The sequence below is a fragment of the Leiobunum rupestre genome, chromosome 10, assembly GCF_980474605.1.
Source record: "Leiobunum rupestre chromosome 10, qqLeiRupe1.1.hap1, whole genome shotgun sequence".
Classification (NCBI taxonomy): Eukaryota; Metazoa; Arthropoda; class Arachnida; order Opiliones; family Sclerosomatidae; genus Leiobunum; species Leiobunum rupestre.
Genome location: NC_143393.1, coordinates 50,919,892 through 50,942,862, shown reverse-complemented (window position 1 = coordinate 50,942,862; position 22,971 = coordinate 50,919,892). Strand labels below are relative to the sequence as shown.

At 35.5% G+C, this 22,971-nt stretch overlaps 3 protein-coding genes and 1 long non-coding RNA gene across 6 annotated transcripts; 2 read left to right on the top strand and 2 right to left on the bottom strand.

Moving 5' to 3' along the window:
- Positions 1-1,511: 1,511 nt before the first annotated feature.
- LOC149926171 (uncharacterized) lies at positions 1,512-3,864 on the bottom strand. Its single transcript, XM_090161882.1, has 3 exons — positions 3,463-3,864; positions 1,975-2,976; positions 1,512-1,904 (listed from the first exon to the last, which is right to left on the bottom strand). The coding sequence occupies exons 1-3, from the start codon at positions 3,862-3,864 to the stop codon at positions 1,512-1,514; spliced, it is 1,797 nt and encodes a 598-aa protein (XP_090018008.1).
- Positions 3,865-4,967: 1,103 nt separating this feature from the next.
- On the top strand, positions 4,968-5,478 carry LOC149926170 (uncharacterized). 2 transcript variants are annotated; one of them, XR_016477088.1, is made up of 3 exons: positions 4,968-5,145; positions 5,240-5,354; positions 5,409-5,478. It is a non-coding gene; the product is annotated as an uncharacterized LOC149926170 (long non-coding RNA). The 2 variants fall into 2 exon arrangements; XR_016477089.1 differs by having other exon boundaries at positions 5,240-5,329; positions 5,409-5,433.
- A 985-nt stretch (positions 5,479-6,463) lies between these two features.
- Positions 6,464-9,204, top strand: LOC149926169 (cobalamin trafficking protein CblD). Of its 2 annotated transcripts, none has more exons than XM_090159983.1 (8): positions 6,464-6,629; positions 6,816-6,945; positions 7,018-7,115; positions 7,178-7,300; positions 7,669-7,750; positions 7,811-7,947; positions 8,749-8,835; positions 8,896-9,204. In XM_090159983.1, the coding sequence occupies exons 1-8, from the start codon at positions 6,618-6,620 to the stop codon at positions 9,106-9,108; spliced, it is 882 nt and encodes a 293-aa protein (XP_090016109.1). In that variant the 5' UTR covers positions 6,464-6,617; the 3' UTR covers positions 9,109-9,204. The 2 variants fall into 2 exon arrangements, with proteins under 2 accessions (XP_090016109.1, XP_090016108.1); XM_090159982.1 differs by having other exon boundaries at positions 7,003-7,115.
- Positions 9,205-10,225: 1,021 nt separating this feature from the next.
- Ubr3 (Ubr3 ubiquitin ligase) lies at positions 10,226-22,561 on the bottom strand. The gene is made up of 31 exons (XM_090162014.1): positions 22,238-22,561; positions 21,965-22,178; positions 21,757-21,893; positions 21,561-21,692; positions 19,758-19,871; positions 19,566-19,699; positions 19,266-19,494; positions 19,020-19,199; positions 17,385-17,611; positions 16,977-17,314; positions 16,632-16,911; positions 16,403-16,569; positions 16,190-16,337; positions 15,532-16,132; positions 15,051-15,474; positions 14,757-14,993; positions 14,434-14,699; positions 14,226-14,368; positions 14,046-14,156; positions 13,767-13,985; positions 13,577-13,704; positions 13,098-13,171; positions 12,935-13,043; positions 12,777-12,874; positions 12,531-12,706; positions 11,699-11,788; positions 11,507-11,629; positions 11,186-11,392; positions 10,910-11,122; positions 10,447-10,586; positions 10,226-10,379 (listed from the first exon to the last, which is right to left on the bottom strand). Exons 1-31 carry the CDS (start codon positions 22,452-22,454, stop codon positions 10,262-10,264), a joined length of 5,994 nt encoding a protein of 1,997 aa, XP_090018140.1. The 5' UTR covers positions 22,455-22,561; the 3' UTR covers positions 10,226-10,261.
- Positions 22,562-22,971: the final 410 nt, after the last annotated feature.

Here is a 22,971-nt window from a genome sequence, read left to right as displayed (position 1 = left end):
TTATTGACCTTAACCCTCCCCTTTAGCCGTTGGAAAGTTTTTCTACGTCACGTCGGCCAATATCCGGCCCTCCAGTCCGGCGCCGAATACAAGTGGGCACTGGCTCGTGGAATTTCCAAAACTTTCCAAGGCGTCGAGGGAGGGTTTTCCATACAGGCATCGGGGTTTTTTCGGCTAAATATTCTACAATCACTTAAAAAATATACACAATGCAAAGAAAAGAGTTTAAAAATACAAGAAAATACTTAAGCCGGAAATGAGATACAATGTTTTTTAAATAATTAATTACAGTAAATTTACACACTTGATAAAAATAAAATACAACTTACACAAATTAATTTTACAATATACACGAATATTTTACACTAATTTCTACACTTAATTAAAAAAAACGCGGAATTTACATTTGTAACACTCCCTCGGTAATACGTGAGTATTACCCAGGGTACATTACGCGGTTGAGTTTTAAGTAATCTAAAGATTGCACAAGTGCTGAATGGAGCGCTTAATACAGTTACCATTTGTGGTTTTAACTAGATATGACCTAGCCTTTTTGTCACGTCCAACTATGATTTCTTTAATTAACCCGAGATTCCACATGTGGCGCGGCGTGAATTAACACCACATCTCCAACTTTCAATTCGGATTGAGTTTTTGGAGATTTCGCGTGGTGGGCTGACCTAAGCTCCATGAAGTAGTCATGGCGCCACCTTTTCCATATTTGTTGGAGTAATCGCTCTCGGTATTTTAACCTCTTGGTCAATTCAAGGCGTGTCGTAGGTACTTTTAGTTTTTGAAAGGTTATAGGCGGTAGTGAGGTTAATCTGCGTCCAACTAAGAAATCTGAAGGCGCTAGGGGTTTTGGTTCATTTAGGTCATTATATAAATATGTAATTGGTCGGGAATTAATTATTGCCTCCGTTTCAATTAAAACAGTTTTCTAATTCGTGATAGTTAAGGAGGGCTCGACCTATGCATTTTCGAAGACACGTTTTGGTCGGACGTACTAAACGCTCGTAAAATCCGCCATGCCAAGCGGCCCTTTCGGTTATAAATTTCCATTTCATCGAGTGATTACCAAAAAATTCCTTTAACATTGGTTTACTGAGTTTTTGCCAAATGAGTTTTAGGTCCGAATTAGCTTTTTTAAATGTCTTAGCGTTGTCGGTATATACAACGGATGGTACGCCCCTCTTAGCTATAACTCTCCTGAAAGCTAAGAGAAAATCTTCGGTGCTAAGCGAGGGAATAAGTTCTAAATGGATTGCGCGAGTTACCGCGCAAGTCGCTAAACAGATATACGTTTTTTGATCTTTTTTTTTTTGGTTCTTGGCTATCAATGGTCCCGCGAAATCTATACCCAGTATAGAAAAGGGAGGGGACTCTTCAATCCTGTCCATAGGCAAGGGAGCGATCGGCATTTCACCCAACTTCGCCATTAGACGTTTGCACGTTATGCAATCCTTAACAATAGTTCTAGCTAGTTGCCTAGCGGCTGGCACCCAATATCGTTACCTCAGCTGAGCTACGGTATCATTTATTCCGCTGTGAAAAACTTGCGTAGGACTTCTAATAGCTAATAGTTCCGCTAGTCTTTGGCCTTTTGACAAAATGATGGGGTATTTTTCGGCGTAAGATAAAGAGGATTCCTCCAATCGTCCACCTACGCAAATTAAGCCTGTTTCGTTAAGTATTGGTCGTAAAGACGCTAATTTTGAGTTTCTATTGATTTCTACTCCGCTTTTTAACGACCTTATTTCCGGTCCAAACTCTTCAGCTTGAACCGATTTAACCCACAACCTTTCCGCTTTGGCCATTTCTTCGGCCTCTACCGGTCCTACAATTTTCTTTAAACCCCTAGCATTGTTTGCGAAACGAAAGACATACGAGGTGATTGCGTAATACTTTATTCAGATTGGAATGTTTGTTTAAATCAATCAAATTTTGAACCCCTACTTTTGGAGAAATATTTACCGCTAACGTTAATTTTCTCTTTTCGTTATCTATGGTTTCTAGATCTATTTCCGGTTTCCCATTTTTTGGCCAATTTCCCTTGGGCTGCTTGAGCCACGCGGGCCCTTCCCAATACAAGCTACTGTCTCCTAGATCCCCCGCCTTCACCCCCCTAGTTGGCAGGTCGGCCGGGTTGCATATTCCGGGGCAATGATTCCAGTTTCCCCCCTTTGTCAAATTCTGAATTTCGGACACGCGGTTCGAAACAAATTGTTTCCATTGATTGGTATTACCAGTTACCCAGGCTAGAGCTATAGTGGAGGCGTTCCAATAATAGATTCCGTTTAAATTTTCTTTAAATATTTCTTTGACGTTGTTTGTTAGTCGGGCGCCTAATAGGCAGCCCATAAGCTCTAGTCTTGGTAAACTAAGGTCCTTCAGTGGGGCAACTCGAGCTTTCGCCGTAACCAAGGCAACCCCTACCTTTTCATTTATGGTCTGGTACCTAACATATACTAGTGTAGCGTATGCCTTTGTACTGGAATCGCAAAAACAATGAAGTTCAATTTCTTTGATCTCGTCATTGGTTTTGTGAAAAAAATGAGTATCGATTTTGACATTTTGAATTACAGATAATTCATTTACCCAAGTTAGAAATGTTTGTTTAGTTTCCTGACCAAGCTCCTTGTCCCAATCCTCCTTCGATTGCCACAATATTTGTAGAAGTACCTTATCCCTAATGGTGAATGCTGATAATAGGCCTAAGGGGTCGAAAATTTGAGCTACAAAACTCAAGACCTGACGTTTGGTAGCCTTTACGCTTTTCCCAATCTCAATTAATTTTGACAGATCGAAAGCGAATGCATCATTGTTGGAATCCCATTTAACTCCTAAAACCTTCGATTCGATTATTTTGGTTTCTTGTTCGAATAAACTATTCTGTTCCTGATTGTCATGGGCTGTCCATAGATTTCGTAATTCTTGGGAGTTAGTCCCCCATTTTCTAAACTTCATTCCGGCCTCCTTCATTAATTTTGCCGCGCCTAATGAATATCAAACCCTTCGCTCACGTTTTTTGCCCCACTGGTTAGGTCGTCTACATAAATGTCATTGTTTACCTTTTCCCTAACTACGTCCGAGATTTCAATGTTTTGTTTGGTGTGATATTTGATAGTGCCCGCCAAAAGAAAAGGGCTTGAAGTTACCCCAAAGGGTACGCGAGTCATTCTGAGGGTAGTATATTGGCCTGAAATAATTTTTCCGTCAGCTTCCTGTACCCATAAAAATCTAACTGAATCCTTATCGGCTTCGTCCAACGCGACCTGCAGAAATGCTTTTTCAATATCTGCTACGATCGCGATTTTATTGAACCTAAATCTAATTAATAGTAAAAGTAAAGGGGGGTTTAAATTTGGTCCAGATAACAAACAATCATTAAGCGAGGGTTTTCTGTACGCGTGCGACGACGCGTCTAATACGACGCGGAGTTTCGTCGTTTGTGCATTTAACCTGACGACAGCCTGGTGGGGAAGATAATAGGTTCCAGGCCTTCACTATTTCTAATTGTTCGTTCGGCACTACCTCGGCCACCCCCGTATCTAACTGTTCTTTTATTACCTCCCTGTACTTTTGGTAATACTCTGGGTCCCTTTCGAATCTTTTTTCTAGGCTTTGCATTCTTTTGTGGGCGACTTGGTAATTATCAGGTAGCGTGTGTTTACTAACTTTCCAAGGAAATTTTACACTATAGCGTCCTTGGGCTTGGTCAAATTCTATATCTTCAAAAAATGTGTTTAAGGCCTTATCATTAGGGTTTTCTTCAATTTCAGAACTATTTATCCCTAAGCCTTCCAAGTCAAAAAATGATTTCAGAGTATCATTCACGTGCCTTTGACCTAGACTAATTAACATAGTGGAGACTGATTGATTTGATTTTACAACTGAATTTTTTTCTCGGGTCCGCTAAGACACCACCCCAATTTGGTTTCTATCGCTACTGTGCGGGGTCCCAGTCTTTCTGGTATGCTATCGGCTACTACTGCCCGATAATAATCAGCGCCCACCAATATATCAATATCCGGGTTTTCTAAATCGGATTTCTGACCTAAATTGTCTGCTAAATTTATACCCTTTGTCCGAAGCTGCCCCCTGTTACTAAAAAAAATACCTTCGTACTCCTTACACACTGGGCTTTCATCTAAGAAAATAAAAAACCAATAAAAGGAGGGGGGGCTGTTCTTCACTTTTGCCGAAGTGGGTATTCTTTTCTAGATATTGGCTTATATCAAAGATAATTTAAACTTCGTACCCTAGATTCGAAATCACTCTCTCGCGCGTTGCCGATAGCGTTTACCCACTTCCCGCCGGAACTCAGAAAAAATTCGCTCCAATGGTGGCGCACTACTGCCATCTAGGGATAGAAACTAATTTTTTTTTGGAAGTTGCGGTGCGTAATTTGACGCGTTTTGCGTTCAACTCGAAGTTTTAAAACATGGTGGACCACAATTATAGCACTAAAAAAGTTTCAAATCGAAAGACTTACTAAAGGTGAGTAATATAATCTTACAAGCGATTCAAGCATAATTTGACTGAACTTAATAGTTCATTCAATTTCATTTACCATTTTAATAGGGTTCGTGTTTAACATCGACATTCTTAAGGAATATTTGCCTGAAATTTTAGAAATTCTTCAAGATTGGCATCATTACCGAAAGAAGATATTCAAGCACCAGAATTACCATTTGTTAAAGTAAGTTTTTATTGGAAATATATGACTTACAATTAAGCGTGTTTCTATGAATACTCTTGTTTTAAATAAAACAAATCTAGGCCTAAATATGGCGCCCTACCGCAACCGATGGAGCCGATTTTTCTGAGGTCACGTGCCGGAAGAGGGTAAACGCTTCGTAACAAAACCGTGAATGGGAAAGCTCTCAGTATTCGAATCTAGGGTACGAAGTTTAAATTATCTTTGCTTATATACAAGCTCTTTTACTTTTTCATGCTTAGCAGAAATTGTGCGCGTTATGTTATCCATAACCGGAGGGACTATTTTCTGACAGACTATTCCTGCAATTAATTTGGCAGGTTCTGGATCACAACTATAAAATAGTGGACAGAGTTCGTGCTTTGGCAAAATGCATTTCTCAAGTTCATCGTAAACACCTTGAGACCCGCAAATGTTGCACAAAGGTGACTATTCTTGATACAATTAATATGAATGGACGACTTGTCGACTTGGATATTTAAGATTTCCTCTATCTTGGTTTTTAATCAAATCCAATAGTGGAGAGCTGTGACATGGCTGGGAAATGTTTACAACGCAGCAGCCACAAAATTCCTTCTTTTGTAATTCCCTCAAAACATACCCAGCTAAGTATGCTTCACAGGCTAATTTTAAGGTAGAACATTGAGTTTCAGGAGTGATCAAAAGGGCATCTAAAATATTTTTATAGTCTTCAGGAATTTGATTGTCGGACAATTTAGAAGGTCTTGTATCACACCAAGGAGATGGCTTTTGTAACTCCCGTCTCACCATTAATTTTTCCAACGTATCTCTTCAAGGTCATCTTTGATGGGAGCTTGAGGAAACCATTTTTCCTTGAAAATTGGTAACCTTTAATTAACCTGTAATTTTAGGTTTCGACGCCAAATTTTTGATTGCAAGTTATTTATGGTGACTTTTATTGAGTTTTTATATTTCTACAATTTCTTTTTCGATTTCATCTTCAGCCACCTCAGAAATATTTTTTCCTGAAGAACTTGCACTAGCACTTTCAACATGACTGATAAATATTTTTTTAAATAAAGATACAAACCTGAAATATAATCGTCGTCCTTGAAATGTAGACTACATCTTTACCATTTTCACTCATTTGAAAATCTTTTCATTTAATGATTTTTAACCATAATAACCGAAGATTTTCATTGCTTGGGAACTCGTGAAAAGACAAATCTGTCATATTTTTTGTATTTGAGGTACAAGACGGTATGGTTTCATATTTATATACGTTTTATTATTAATAACAATAAATCAAAAATTTTCGAGACGTTTCTAAGCCCGATTTTCAAAAATGGCGCCTTGTATCAATTACGCGTTATATGAAATTCTCCCCTCTTTGACTAAAAAAACACATTTCCTTTAATTAGTTTAGTTTATCTGGCAATTTTACCCGAACATAATTCTAAAACATGTTATTTTCATTTCATTTATGCCAACGTGTTTTTCCGAAAAATTATGTTATTACGAGAGAAAACGTTTTTTCCGGATTTAATTCGAGTCCCCCGCCTTTGCCTGTAATAAAATTTACATATTTTGTGAGGAGACGTAGCGCCCTAGCGGGACAATTTACTTATTTACATGGGATTGGAAAATATTGTGTCATGGCCGCTATAGCGCGGCAGCGCGAAATCAAAGTTGGCCGTGCCTAGAGTATACCACTTGTCCTAGGCAGTTCTTTGATATGTACCAAAGACTATATAAGCTATCTTTATATAGTCCTTGATATGTACGGAAAAAATGGCTACTTAAGATCCTAAATCTCCAGTTACTAACTTACTACTGTTACTTTTCAAAGGTTCCTGGATTATTATTGTTTACCGTTTCGGTTTTTTATAAACCGAATTTGGTTTTAATTTAATACTTTTACCCAAGCTCTTTAAATATGAGATCTAAGGTAGATGTTCTTTTCTTTTTTCGTTTTTGTTCCCACTCATCCTTACAGCCTAGGCTCTGAAGAATTTATGATAGCCCAACTTGTATAAATAAGTTGGAATTGTATTAAACAAATCCAGCCATAAACTTTATACTTAAGTATTAATGTAAAATTAAATATTTACACTACATGGTATATTTTCAATAGCTTCTACGTGTACCACGTCTGGTTGCATATGCCAGAAATTTCAATGCTTTTGCACAAAATGCTAAATTGTACTCAACTAAAGGCCCAACTGCTAACTCTACAGAAGTTATTGTGGATGATATTAAAGAAGGTACTAATGCAAAATTTTTCACACCCTCCAAATTAAATAACTTATTTTAATATATAGCCCCCATTAAAAAAGAAACTGAAAGAGAGATATTGCTCTTAGGACCGAAAGATTTTAGAGCTCCGCTGCCTGGAAATGTCGGCCTTGCAGAATCTTATGCCTATCCTGCAATGGTTAGCGTTAATTTTGAGAAACTAAATTACAATAAAACCATTTTCTTTTTATATCTTCACAGCATATTGCCAGTGCTTCTAATCAAATTAAAAAAGTTCAAAGTGACTTATTTGAAAGTGATTTACCACCAGATAGACATCGTAATGTTTTAAATTTCACATTGCTTTTAAATCAAGTAGAAAATGTAAAAAAAAAAATGTTCCATGGCTAGGGATCGTAATGAGGGTAAGATTTTAATTGGGTTCAGTCAAAGATAAAAAGAGAAAACTGGGTTTGGGCTACATAATAGTCACATTAGTGATAGTGCAATAATCATTATACATTTGAATTATTCCTTGATTTTGAGTTTCTTAATATGTTGTTAAAAAAATTCAGCTTATTTGGAAGGGAAATCTTTTATTAAATTTTGGTTAAGTTGACATTGAAAAAAAGTCTAGAAAATTGTCCACCCTATGAAAACTTAGGAATCATTGACATAAATGGTTGGCGCCCTTGTACGATCCCTACCCACTAGAATACTGTAAAGGATTTTAATATTTCATTGTTATCTAGAGTCGAAATGTTTGCCTGACTTCATCTTTAAATGAATTGTTGGAGTGTATAGCTCAAGACTGTCCTATGCTAGTAAAGAAAGGTCAGCTTTTTTTACTATTGGAGTTTAATTTAGAAATTAAAGATCATGTATGTTAATTAGATTTGCAAGATCTGTTTCCCACCCGAGATTTATCAATGGAAACTTTAACTGTCATTACTCTTTGCCAAAGGACCATAAATGACATGAGTTCTTGGAGCCATGAAACTGACTTGGAAAGGGAGGAACTAATGGCTTGTGTATGTAAAAATTCACATAGAAAACTTTATACAGTTGTTTAACAGAATTGACTTTGAACTATTCATGTTCCATTAAACTTGAAGGAACGCTCTTGGCAGAGAGCCCAGCCAAAAAATTTAATACAGTGTAGGAAAAATAGGATTATATTTGTAAATTTATAGGATTATACAGACAAAATTTTATAAAATGGTGTAGGACTAACATTTTTCAAATATAGAATTTGATGTTCATTTGTTATTTCTCACTCACTGTGTCAATATTCAAATATCGATGGCAGTCAGCAACTAAATGTGCTAGTTTTTGGTCTTAAATTATGTTGCTAAGTAACTAGTATTTCGGAATTCTATACTAATTCAAACTTATAAGAAATTTTAAGAAATTACACGAGAATATAGTCCCCTTAAAATGTAGGAATTATAGGACTACTGGGCTGGGTTGAATGCCATGGGATTAGGGGTTAAAACTGTTAACAATGCTTGAAGCAAAACAAACATGAAGATCTTTGATCCACCATTGGCAACTGAAACAGGATTAAGTGCTATTTTTTGGTCATAAATTATGTTGCTAAGTAACGAGGTATTTCAAAAACAAACCAACTCAAACTTAAGAAATTACAGGAGAATATAGGATAGGTCTGAAAATATAGGAATTATAGGACCACTGGGCTGGGTTGCCTGCCTTGGAATTAGGGATTGAAACAGTTAACAATGCTTGCAGCAAAAAAAAATGTTAAAATCTTTGATCCACCATTATACTCCCTTTAAAAAAACACAAAAATATGGTTATTTTTTAAAATTTAGTTTGTGACTGCAGCTCAAGAGATTTGTGATGGCCTCAAAGAAGAAGGCTATTGGGCAGATTTCATAGATCCATCATCAGGAAGACCTGTAAATATCTCTTATAATTTTAAATTTTAACAGTTTAAATTATACCATTTCTCCTGTTAGTTTTTGGGTGAATATACAAATGCAACCATGTTCGAGACAGATGAGCGATACCGTCATTTTGGTTTAGATATAGAGGATTTAGGCTGTTGCAAAGTGATTTCTCATCACCTTTGGGGAACTCACGCATTCCTCGGCTCTATTTTTACCAACGCTTCCTTAGAAAGTCCTCATATTCAGGGAATGCTCGAGAGAAATCGAAATGCCAATAAATAAAATGTATAATATATTTAGGAAATAAGTGACTTGTATTCTTTGGATGAATTTTCCAAAACACTAAATTGTAAATGTATATAAAGTCTTAAATTAGGATTTAATGTATTTTTTTAAATTAAGGTTGAACAATATTATAATTAAAGCGTTTCCAATTTAAAGTTAAATATTGAGGTTTAATCAAGAATGTATATATTTGGGCATAATGACTATGTAGAAAATATACGCAGATATGGTCTATTTTACCCAAGCATCTATCATTAGGGGACCAATGACACGCCAGAAATTGTTTCTACAGTCATTCTCCCAAAGTATACAAATCAGGGTTCATACAAACCTGGAGAACCTGGAAATATCAGTGAAACAGATTCTTTCCAAAAAATCAGGGAGATACCAGGGAAATTTAAAATATTTAACCAAAACCTGGATATATCAGGGAAATCCGTTTGAGTCTGGAAGCGCCTCAATAATTATATATAATTTTTTCGATTAAACGAAAACATACGGTGCTTTAGCACCTTGAAATATCAGGGAAATTTCCAGGAGAAAACCTGGAAATATCAGAGAAATTAATATTAACCCTGACAAATGCAATCTTGGTTTAATCAAAACCAATTCTCAAATATATCTAAGTTAAAGGTTATTGAGAAAATTGGCTTACAAATAATGTAAAAATGTTAAATTGTGGGTCCATATCTGTCCTATTATTTAAAAATGTAAATACTTATACACTTTGGTTGCTCAACTTAAACCTTTTTAATTTAATATTATGTACAGAATCAAGTATAAATATCAAATTATTAACCAAACGATTTAGCTATACTGTACAAAAAGAAAACTCAATTTACCCAGATTTTTCTAGATAAGTTTTCTAGGTTGTTGAATTTTTTCATATTAAGTCAATTTAAAATGTTGAGGCTATTTAAAAAAATTTAAACTTAAAAATGGTTTCTTTATTATGGGACTAGCATGAAATAATTTTTTTTTAAAGTATCTTAAACAATTATAAAGGAGAGATTTTTTATCCTTCGTAAAAACACTCCAAAACAAAAATATGGAGTCAAATAATCTTACCACCATTGGGGTAAAAAACCATTAGCCTATATTAAATTTTTTAGCGTTCTTTTTGCTTTAAATATGTCTAATAATTTATATCTTAAAGATTATCCCTATGCCATACCCAGCGTTTATTTGTATGATCGAAGCTGTGACTTAACCACTGGTGCTCTAGTAAACGATAGCGATCTTGACTTAAATATAATGGTTTTCCCCGTCTAGAAAATATGGTTGAATATAAGTTAAAGAATAGTGTAAAAATGTACTACTTCTAACGATACATACTTTAAATCTCTGTCTTCTTCTCCAAACTTATCAAGATACACCGAACCCCATAAGCAAGCTCTTTTTCCCCTAATTACGACAATAGTTGAAGAATTTACTGTAAGGAACATGGCAGTTCCAGCCCCACAACTTATTGAATGCTAAAATTAATTAACACTAAATTAGCATTTGTTATTTAGAAAAATCTAAGAATAAGATCATAAGTCTGTAAATGTTGTTTCACATAAGTGTGTCAGTTTCCTATCTTCCTCATGTAAAATTTTCACAGAGCTATTTCTAATATGACCACACATTTTAGATGCAATTTGTCTTATCAAAATAAGACATGCCAAGGTGTAGAACCAACACATAATTTGTTTTTTAATTTGTGTATTTTTCTTGCTAGGGGCGCTTTCTTTCGCGGTATGATATAAATTCTATGACACACTTATGTAACAGTTATAATCTCTATTTTATAGCATACCGCTACTGCTTCTGAGAGAACTTGCTGCCTGCAACAGTTTTCCCTTAAGCAGACTAGGGTGCCGCAAATTAGACACAATGAAGGATCCTTAGGTATTCCGTGACAAACTACGCAGAGCATACGATGATAGTATTGGAAAATTTGATTGTAATTGTGCGGAAGGCGAAGTAGTACTGGTGGATACCACCTTAATGGTCGTTCTACCAAAAGGCCCTGAAAAAATCCCACATTAGATTGTCTAAAAATTAGTGTTTAAAAATAACGTAAAATACAAACCCTTGCAGCAGAACTACATTTATTAACAAAGCAAATCATGTTTTGACACCAGCCGCTTATTAGATTTAAGGGTTCCTGAGTTGCCCATTGGAGATAAACAGCCGAGCTTAATTCCAAAGAGCCCGTTGGTGTAGTTGGAATAGATTGCATACCCTTTTTCCCCAAGCCTAAATATTTACAAAGAGAGTTGAACTCCAGTTCTTCATTCTGAAACATGGAAAAAAATGGAAATACACCTTTAAAATCAGTATTAAATGGGGGTTTACAGTTAAACTTTTATGGACAATTATATTAGTTTAAAGAAATATTTGGTTATATTACATGTATTTGGGGTAGATCTTCAGCATACAAATGACTTTGTAAAAGAGATGCTATCCTCAAAAACGGTAGACACAAAGCTTCCAAATTTTTCTCTAATTCGGATTCTGACCATTCACGATTTTTCTGCAAAATCAAAAATTCTAGCTAAAATATAAATAGAATATAAACATGTATGATTTCAAAAAGGTATACCAATTCTGGCACTAATTCATCATCATCTACATAGAGATTACTATGCTCAAGGTAATCTATAATAGACCCTAGTAATCCTCCAAATGTAAGCTGAAAATAAGTAAAAATGTTAAGTAATTTCTGGAAAAATTCAATAGGCCATTATTATTTAAAATCTGTACGGACAAAAAGCAATATGAGATTGGTATTGGTTACAAATACAAAGTTCTCAGTAAAATTACAAGTTTATACTGACTGTTTGGAAAAAACTACATATACTGATTTATTACCAATTATTGAAAGTCAATTTTGTTTATCATAGGCAATAACTTTGAACATTCAGATCTGATAAATTGGTTGCTTTTTCTAATTTTTTAGGATTGATGTGGGTAAAGTTGGTATATACCTCTATTAGCCATATTGGTCAAAAAATCAGTAGCAGTATTGGCATATAATAACTCATAAGTATGCAGTGGCGGACTGGCCATAGAGTGAACCTGCCCGATGTCAGGTGGGCCCTTCAAACATGAGCGTGTTATAGTTGTAAAGCTGGGGCCCTTTGTCTTCTGGCAGCCCAAAATATTAGACCCAGTCCGCCACTGTAAGTATGTCATAAAGGTTTATTCTTTAACCTATGTCCTTCAAAAAAGAAAGGTCATGAACCAATGGGAAATGGAAGTTAGAGTTGAGGATTTTGAATCTAAATTTTCTCTATGGAAATATTATGCAGAGGTATACTTATGAGAATTATTTTACATATGGTATCGGTTAAAACTCAAAATGAGTATAAATATACGAATATGTTAAATTACAACATATGCCAACAGAAGCAGTTACCTTATTTAGCACCTACTTTATTTGAAGGAGGAGAACTTTCAGTCATTTCTGATTGATTAATCAAAGAATCACAGTCACTTGCTCGCTCTTTAAATTTTAATCTTTGTTTCAGTGTCAAATTGCAGCTAAGTTGAGCTAAAGCTTGTGCATAGGCTACGTTGAAGAGAATTTGCACTACGCAATTGTAATATGCTATTGGAAACCAAATATTAATTTTACTTTTAACCCACTTCAAAAATAATAAGAATACCAAAACACCAACCTTTATGTACAGTTGAACGAAGTGATAGAATCAACTGTATGAACAATGACGAAATGTCCCTCAAGAAGATGGGTACTTCTTGAATAACGGGAGTTAAACTAAAATTAAAAGTTAGAGATTAGACTGTATTTATGATTAAATTTGAGTGCTTAATTTGCCTGGAAAACTGATCTTTTGGAGGCAATCCTGATAATTGGAGCCACCACTGGACAAACTGTGCTCTGGCCAGTACTTTTGCATGACACGCAAGTACTTGAAATAAGGGAACTATGGAAAATTTTTTTTAGATTGGAAGTTTGTTTAATTCAACTAAACCATTACCGAAGCATGATTTCCTAACTGCTGGTGAGCATAAACTTCCTTTACGAAGTAATAATTCCATTTCTAAATTTGTTCTGTAAGAAACGAAAAAGGAATAGAGAATGTAGTTATATATTATTTATGGACACAATTGGTATAATTTACTGGTATTCCAATTTCATCAATTAATCAATTCAAATTATTGATATTTACCACTTAAATCTCAATATAATTTACTATTTAATAATTTATTTAACCCCAATTTTATCCAAGAGGGGGAAATAGATGCTTCTTTGTGATACCTAATAATCTTGAACTTTCACATAACTAACATTGAATGCGATTTTCCTTGGTAAAATCTGATGATATTTGGTAAGAAATTGCTATCAGCATTAATTTGCCATATTGTTAAAAATATAAAAAAAACTAAACTGAATTACAAGATCAGTCAAAACAATATTATTATCAAAACAAAGGTCACAAAGACAATTTAAATCTACCTTGCTATAGAACACACAAAAAGATGTAGACCATGAGAATCAGGATTGCAAAAAGACCTATATCGAGGATATGTTGCAACAGTCAAGTCTTCCATTATGTTGCCCATTTTCTTAAGAATTGATGGCATCTAAATTTTATTAGGGTTCAATACCAAGTTGATGAGGAGAAAAATAATTCATTTATATTTACTGGAACTGGAGTAGCTGCAAAAAACTGCCCTAGTTCATCAGCTAGTTCATGAAGCTCTTTGTTGGGATGACTACGAATTAATGCCATACTCTCGACATTCACAGATGCTTCAGGGTTGAGTGGCAGAACAGAGTTGGCCAATTGCCGACACAATGGACAGAAATATTCCCCGCTTTCGACTGCTAGGTTCTGCTGCCTTTGTGTTTGATGACTTTGAGACTATTAGACAATTTGTTTATACAATGAACTTGAAAATTAACCTTAATTTGAGTAGTTTACTCTGAGCGATTGAATGTATGATTTTTGACAGTCCATATGGAGGTAATGACCGCATGTTTGAACATGAACTCCCCCTTCCCATCCAATGTTAACAGCTAATTGCCAAGAAGACTAGTTAAAGAAAATAATTATTAGAAAAAACCTTGTTTGAACAAAAATTATACTATAGTCTACACGTACATTGTCAAAGTATTTGTACATTTGTTCTACCCTCTTTTCCATATACACTCCCAAACGGCCATCTTTTTTAAACTGTCTCATTTCTTCATCATTACAAGGTAAACGCCTCTTTTCTATTTCCAATTGATGAGAATGACCCAAAACTACAATGAAATTGCGGTAAATATGGATTTTCCTCAAATCAACAATGATGTTAATAAAAACTAACTGCTAGTAGCTTGAATCAACACAACCATTCCAATTGGTTTTTCATATGTCGTTGGAGTAGTTTGGCCACAAATGATGCATTCGTATTCCTTGGCCTCAGCTTCAGTATAGTCTGTATCACCTTCAGCTGCAGATGTACCAGTTCCATCATCCATTCCACAGTCCGCACCATCAGCGTTCAGTTTCATGGACTGTTCCATAAATGCTTTCTGTCGTGATGCAAATTCTGCCATCAACTTTTGCTGTCGTTCTTTGGCTTTTCGCCTCCTATGGTCATTAAATAATAATTACATTTTGGCAGCCGTTACACTTTGAAAAATTTACCTTTCTTCCTTATCCATTGTCGGAATTTTGCTAGAATTTTGAGAATTGTTGGAGTCTTTGGTAACTAAGTTGGGCCATATTCTTTGCCTAGCTGACTTAACTAACTGCTCTCCTAGTCTCTGCGATCCATAAAGCCTAATAATGTGGTCCAATAATTGTCTTATGAAGAGAGTTCCATCTCCCATTCTAGTTTCTTCCGATTCTTTATCTATGTCATTAGTGTTCTTCATTTCTTCACTGCCAAATATATTTTTGTTAAAAAAGATTTATATTTCTACTGCAAGTACCAACTACCTAGAAATTGGTTTTGGGCCTATAAATGGAGGCTGGTAAGAATCTGGTTTCCCAGAAAATTTTGAATGAAGTCTCATAAGTAATGTGAAAAAAGTCTCGTGGATTTCCACTTGAGGTCTGCTGCTGCAGTTTGGTAGGGCCTTCATTGATGACAATGACCAAATGTTTGATAAACTGGGTTTATTAGGTACTGTGTGTCTTCTAAGTGACAACTGACGGAGAGATAACTGAAGCCTGGGTGGGCCAGCTACTAGTCTTCGTGACAAAACCAGACCTTTATTTTCCAGTTCAGAATTTGGAGCTTCCACTGGTAATGGACCAGTTGGACTTGTTGGTGGAGAGCTATCTTGCACTTCTGATGTTGTAGTTAAAGCTGTTTCGGAACTTCCTTCCATTGAACTCTGTGGTACTATAGCTCTAGGTGCTACAAGAATGGTTTAGTTTCAGTATTTTGATTAAGGCACCAGTGAACAAAACTTACCAAGAGGAACTAAAGCTTGTTCCGTGCATGTTTCAGAGGAAGAGGGCAAAGCCAACTGATTATTTAGAGTTGGTAGGGTCAAACCAGGAATGCTCACAACTCCATCCTCAGCAACAGGACTCTGAACCTCATAAACACTGTCAAACTGATCCATGAGAAGTTCATCCATATAGTTGTTCATTTCTTCATCAACTTCCATTTCTTCAACCATATTTACCATGGAATCATGGTAAGAAGTGGCAGCCATAGCCTCAACTGGACTGCTATCTTCACCCTCGTTATTCTCGCTACCCAACAGAGCTATATTTCCCAATGAACCACTCAAGTTCAGACCATTTGTTGGGGACCTTGTGCTAAGCGTGGAATCTGATTCGTCCATAATCACTACATTGTGAATTGGATGGCAAATATTTTGAAGCGTGTTGTTTGATGGAAACCACGATTTATAGTCCAGATCATAGCATTCGAGAGAGGCTAATGACATGTGATCTTTATCTGGATGATTAGAAGCTACACTACTAGAAGGAAATCGTAGAGCTAGTTCCAATAAATAGACTGAAAGAGACACTATTTGCTCAGTGATCAGGGGATTGCTACAAGCCTGAAAAATATCCAATTAAATGAAAGCCTAATTATTTGGTTACATTTTCTAACATACCCTGTGAAGAATTGTAAATATAACTCCATGAAGTGTTTGAGATTGAAGAATGCGTCTCGGATCTTTAATCTCTTTGTGAACATTTAGAGGAATACGGAATGGTAGCCACGGTGCACCAGTTCCATGATATTTACCAGACTGACGGAGACTAGAAAGAAATGTTCTCAAATAAGGTTCTCAACATCTTTTGAGCTCACAATTGAAAGTTCTCACTAATGAGTATATCTATCCACTGAAGCCTGGAAATCACGCCGATGTACAGCCCTCAACAAAACTTGAATTGGATCATATTCTTTTTCCCAAATTTCCGCTTTGGGAACATAAATTCCCTGAACCATATTTCCACCAGCTTCAAAGTTTGGAGCTTTATAATCAGCAATCTTAACATGGATGAAACAATATATTTGGTTATTTATTCTTTATTAAAAACATTTTAACAAACCTGAGAAAGAATGGCTTCAAAATCTTTATTTTGAGAAGTAGTTCCACATTTTTCTGGTAAGAGTTCCATCAGTTGAGAATGAGTTCTGTCATTCATGCACAAGAGAGCAATCATTTCTTGTCGCGTAATTTCTTCTTCAGTCATCCCCAAATTAGTGTGGATATCAACAAGAGTTGCTAAGAAGGTCAATGCGCCTTCTAGCATGGGCATCAACTGCTCTTGCCCCAAATAATTTAATTTATTCAGTTCTTTGAAGGAAAACCACTCCCATACTTGAAACCTATAAGAATTGAACAATTATTAAGATCAATTATAACTCAAAACATAACCAGATTTATTTATTACCTTTCCAGAACAGTTTGAACAAACCAATCGGAATCCAAATTTCCAGCACACAGTTGAAGCAAGAAGAGATCAGCATCGACAGTGGAGTTACAGAAATGACATTGAATGTATGTCATAGCTTGTCCTTTAATCTGCAACCCATTCCGTACCCACATTCCACTCAAAATCTCGTGAAAAGCTACTTGCGCTTGCAGAGGGTGCAACATTACACTTTTTAAAGTTTCTGGGCCAGGTATGACTTCCGAAGATGGAATTCCTTGGTGAACAATAGCTTGGCACAAAAATACCGAGAGGTATCTATGAAGGGGCAAATGGAAAGACACTTGATAGGGATTTGGCTGAGGAATAAATCAGGAAAATATTTAGCTTTCGGTGTAGAACACTAAGCATGGTCTTTTAACATCATACCATATCACCACTGGGCATTCCAATGGCATCAAACCATTCAATAAGAGATAATAAGCAACGCTGAATAACTTGTTTTGTCAAGTGAACCGTGTCAGGTTCTTTAAGATGAGCAATTAATGCCCACATTGGCGTGGCAGAAGCTTCCAATTCCGCTAGAAAAGCAGCGTAGTATGTATTTGGCTCAAATTCGACATGTTGTCTCAATTCCCTCTGATTTACATTCATTCCTTTTGGATAATTGATATTTAAATAACAGTTAAGTTAAAATGTAATTAAACACTATTTATTAAAGGGACTTTCAAAGGAGAGCTGTGGGTGGGGGGGGAGATTGAAGTCCATTTAAAATACATCATTTGGCCGCCATTCGTCGAATTTACAAAGTTACACTCTGATGACGTTTCAGTGACGTTTTTTTAATTGACTTCTGACCCCTCACACCTCCCTTGAAAGTCCCTTTAAGCATAAAATATTCAGTCATTGTTGGTTAACACAGATTTTGTTGGGACAAATTGCATTACCAAGTAAAAATTAACTGAGTTGTCTTTTAGCTACCTGACACTGAAGCAAATAAATATCCCTTTTTTTGCTTGATGCAACTGATATTAAAAATTAGGTAAAATTTCCCATAATTTTGATATATTTGTTCGCACCTACTAATTGCCGGACTTTGTTTAAACTGTTGTGGATTCCCATGTTATAACTTTTACCTTGAATATCTCAGACCAAAAACGGAAATTTGCTTTAACTCTTACTATACCATGATGATAATTAAAATTTCAGTTAGTCAGTTATAAGGAAACTTGCTTCAAATAGACCAAATAAAGTTTCTTACATCAAAGTTTGGCTAGACACCAAAATAAGGCATAAGAAAATGTTCTTAGTAAGAGTATCAGCTAACCGTTTCCTGGTAGAAAATTTCAACCCAAAAAACATGTTAGCCAACTAGTAAGGGTGTGCGAGTATCACTTTTTGGCTAGCAAGTCGAGTTCGAGTTTCAAAATTTTTTCTTTCCGAGTTCGAGTTTGAGCTTGAAAAACTAATCGAGCTTACGAGTTTTAATTAAACCCTTTTTTTAAGAACCGAGTTTCTAACCAGCTTGAAAATTATAGGAGAGTTTTGAATTTTTACCGAGTTTGAAAATTTTGAGCGATTTTAAAATTTTTACCCCCTAAAAGTTGTTTCAAAAGAGAAAAGTTTTCCAACTTTTCACGTTGAGCTAATATTTGAGTAATATATACTGTTGTAGTTCTTTCCAAAACCAAACTGAAACTGGAACTAAAACTTCCTCATGACTCATGGACCAATGGCGGGAACCGAAAAAATTTGATGTCAAATATTTTTAAGCACCCTGATTGGTTGAAAATTGTGACGTCATATAATTTTAAATTTACAACTGAGCCTTATAAATTAGCAAATCGAGCACTCGGCAACACTTAAATTGACTGACGAGTTCTTAGCGAGCTTGACCTTGGCGAAACTTTGAACTCGAAAGGTCGGAGAGTTTCTACAGAAGGCTTAGCGAGTTTCGAGCCGAGTACTCGACTCAAACTCGTTTCGAGTACTCGTTTAAAACGAGTGCTCGCACACCCTTACCAACTAATTGTTATTTTTATCCTAGTGTAAATCACAATGTACCTTGAAATAACATTAAAAAAGAAAACCACATGTCCAACAGTTTACTATCTTTCAGAAACTCATAAGCCACTGGTCTATGAGTTAGAACATTATTTAAATCACTAACTACGGGCCAATAGCAGTGATCTTTCATTATGGGATGGCTGCAGTCGACCACAAAATGAAAATTACGTTCTATATCTGAAAAGAAACCACATATTTGATTAGAAATCATAGTCAGTGAAATGATAATAAAAGCTGACTAACCTTGAAGAGTGTTTTGCAAAATAATTTTGTCCATCATGGCTTTAATGCTAATTATCATAGTGTAAAGTAAATGAAATTCCTTAGTCATTTTCAGTGTTAAATCTTCATTGCTAAATAGTTGCACACTAACGTGCACAACCCGGTTGGAAAGAGTGTCTGAGCTGCCACTATTGGCAAGCATTACACTGACACGACTATAATGATTTACAAATGTTTGCGTAAATGCCACCTAAAATCATAACATAAGTTTAATAAATTAAATATTAATTTTTAGAAATTTGGTTTTGGTTTTAGTATTACTTTGTAATTTTGATCTGGTAACATATTGAGTAAGAAACAAACTAGTTTCTGAGGAAATTCAAATTTAACAGTCCAAAAAACAAGTTCCTCAAGAAATGTATTGTGTTTCAATTCTGGTTGAATGGCCTTTATAACTATATTAATTAAATACAATTTAAAATACAAACATTTTTGTTAATTTAGAATAGTTACATAGTAAATCATCTGGAACTTCATAGCTTGACAATCTTTCCTTGGCAGATAAATAAAACTCATAGTTTCTTTTAAGTATAAGGGACTTCTCGGGATTATTTGGGTCGTAACATTCTAAACAAATAAAGTTCATATTATTAGCGGTATATAAAATTCTGATTTCTGCGTTATAATTTGGAAAGTTACAATTCCTTAAAAAATATCGGAATATATCAGTTGCGAGAAAAGTATCCATCTAGGACATAAAAATTAATCATGTATCGTCTAAAAGGTTTGAGGCACATTTCAATGAACGCGACTTCCTATCAATCTTAGGAAGTATATCACAGCTTGAATTTCTCTGCTTTTATTACTCGACCTAACACTGTAAAATGTATATATTACTGTCTAGGAATATTTCTTTAAAAGCCTGAATGGGTACATGTTTCAAGTGAAAAACATGAATACTTCAGTTGAACTTGGGCTGCATTAGCAGTTGTTTGTGCCCCAGGCATAATCTTAGAGCCTGGCCCCCTAGATGGCATTTATTTTTTCTCGCTATAGGTCATAATGCAATGTATAGCTGAAATACCAATTAGGGAACTTTAAAATTTAACCTTCAGAACAAATACACGCGAGTGAAGTTTCAGGGATATTAAAGGAATCAAACGTCAAAAGACAAATAAAAGATAAATCCTATGAACGTTAAGTAATGTTTCATGCCACTAGATCGTGTAAGAACTCTGTTTTGTGCAGCATTGACTAGATAGCATGAAACAAATCTTTCCAAGCGGAGGTGCAAAACAACCTGTATGCTTCATAAACATCATTCATATCTCTCCCTTAAATTAGGCAAACTAAAAAAGTAAAATTTAATGTTTAATTTAAGAGTTCAAAGTTCAATGTGTAATATAACATAATTTATTGGGGACTAAAGTAGGACCTGTTTTGAAAATTCGAAAAGTTACAAAAAACAACTAATCTACCACAACCCAAAAACCCAGAAACAAGAATAAAAAATGACTGAAAAGTCACTTTATGATTTCCATTAAATCTGACTAAGAATAATATTATATTAACTAACCATAATCCTGTCCTATAAATGGACGTCCCCATCAAGCTTTACCAGCGCCTAAAGGAGCAGAGTTGCTCTCATCTCTTGGATCAGGGGAGTCTCTGCAGGTAGATTTCACCCCACCCCACATGCAACCTATACCCCATCAACTTAGCCTGAGATCATTGACTTGGCGTTATAATGATTGGAAGTTAACATTTGGTTTAATAACATTACCATGATGGTATGAAACTCAACAGTACCGAGAATTTCTCCATGGTGCTAAAACAATCGAGAAGATACGATTGGAGGCCGTATGTTTAGAGTACTTCAAAGGCGATTTTTGTTAATTAAATGATATTTTTGAATGAAAACCAAAATTATTTACGAAGTGAGCACATTAATGTATTGAGTAAAAATTTCATCCTTAGCTACTTCCTTACTCAATGGACTAGCAATGGTGTGTGGGCCTTAGGTAAGTTCTTTTCCAATTAAAAAAAACCACCCTTCAAACTGAAATCAGACTTATTCTTTCAGTAACCAGAAAATGACAGTCAAACACTTCATGGTGTGGTGACTTCTTAAAATCCCCCCCCCCCCCCCTTGGACAAATCCACTTAAAGGGCAACACCAGCATTTGAAAAACCTTGGGTGATAATTAAATGAAATATTTCATTTTTCTAGCTGTATTCCTGTTAAATTCAAACATCAGTGTGGCCCCTTCAAATTATTGCAGTTGGCAAGTATAAACTTTATAAAAAATTACGAACCAACAGCTAGTTCATGATAAACATTTGGATTAATCAATGCTTGGGTCATAACCCCTCTCATGGCACCTCCTAGTTCACTGTACTGATGAAGCATAGCAATAAATCCGTCTGCTTCTTGTATAGCTGTGAAATCTAGAATTGCATATTGGTCTTGTAAAAATGTTGAATCAACAAAAAGAGAATAAAATTTTATTACCTAAACGACTCTGTTCTCTGAGATGTTGAATTAACCGGAGAAATATTCTGGGCATCATAGCTTCAGCTACTCGTAATAAATCCGGTGGAACTTGAGGTTTATTCATTTGTGCTTTTGGTCCATGTTTTAGACAAAACCTATAGTTATAAATTTGAAAGGTAGTTTTAAAACGAATATTAGAGAGATTTGTAATGCAAGTGTTAGTTACCCAGATTCTTTCATAACACTGGTGTCTCCACAATCGCACGCACCCCCGGCTTGGCTTCGAAACATATTGAAATCATGTCCTTCGTGATTTCCTTGTAAGAAACATTCTGAACAAAGTGACATGCAGGGGGAGATTCCACAGGTTCGACATCTATAGGCTACAAAGTTTGCTGTCCATACAAGTCCGCATGTAGTAGCATTGTCATACCTACGAACTACATGATATAATTAAGTTGTGCTCGTATTCTAATACAGGATATTTTTAATTACGCACCAATTTGCCCATATTCATCAGGGGTTTTCCCCCCAGCCATCAAAAATCGGCACCAATCAATGGTATCCCAACTGTCTACTGACTTTTTGGTGTCCAGTAGAATATCTAAGAGTTCTCTTAATAATGGAGGATTTGGCGATTTTGCACATTCTACTTGTAAATATGCCGCTGCAAATCTTTTTCCTTTCTTAAACAGTACTTCCGCTTCCACATCCATCTTTAAACTGATTAGAAAAGCGAAGAAAATAACATTGTAAATAGGAAGCCAAAACAAGTAATCTAGGATCCGAGGGTCTCTGTCTGAGTCTCTGAGAGCTAGGATGATGTAAATATTACAAGGATTCTTAGTCAAGGCTAAACAGAAGAGTGCGCAACTCTAGTTCAAGCAAGGATATAGGATCTTTGGTTCAAGCAGTGATGGGCGCGCTCGTATCTTTGGATACTTTTAGGATACGAGATGATACTTTATCCGAAAAATAAAAATTAAAATATACGATTTTGATATGATCTTCTACATTGCAAAATGATCGCGATAGAATTTTGAAGAAATAAATTCGGGAGCGAACTATATTTGAAAAGATTCTTCTCTTACCTAGCCTAGCGAAAAAAAGAGCGGAATAGAGCTAGTGCTTCCATTTTTTATATTAGAAATTACACGATAGATTTTTTCTGGTTTCTCTTCAATTTTGTTTGTATTTGAGAGGAAATATTTTAGCGCCATCTAGATATGCCGA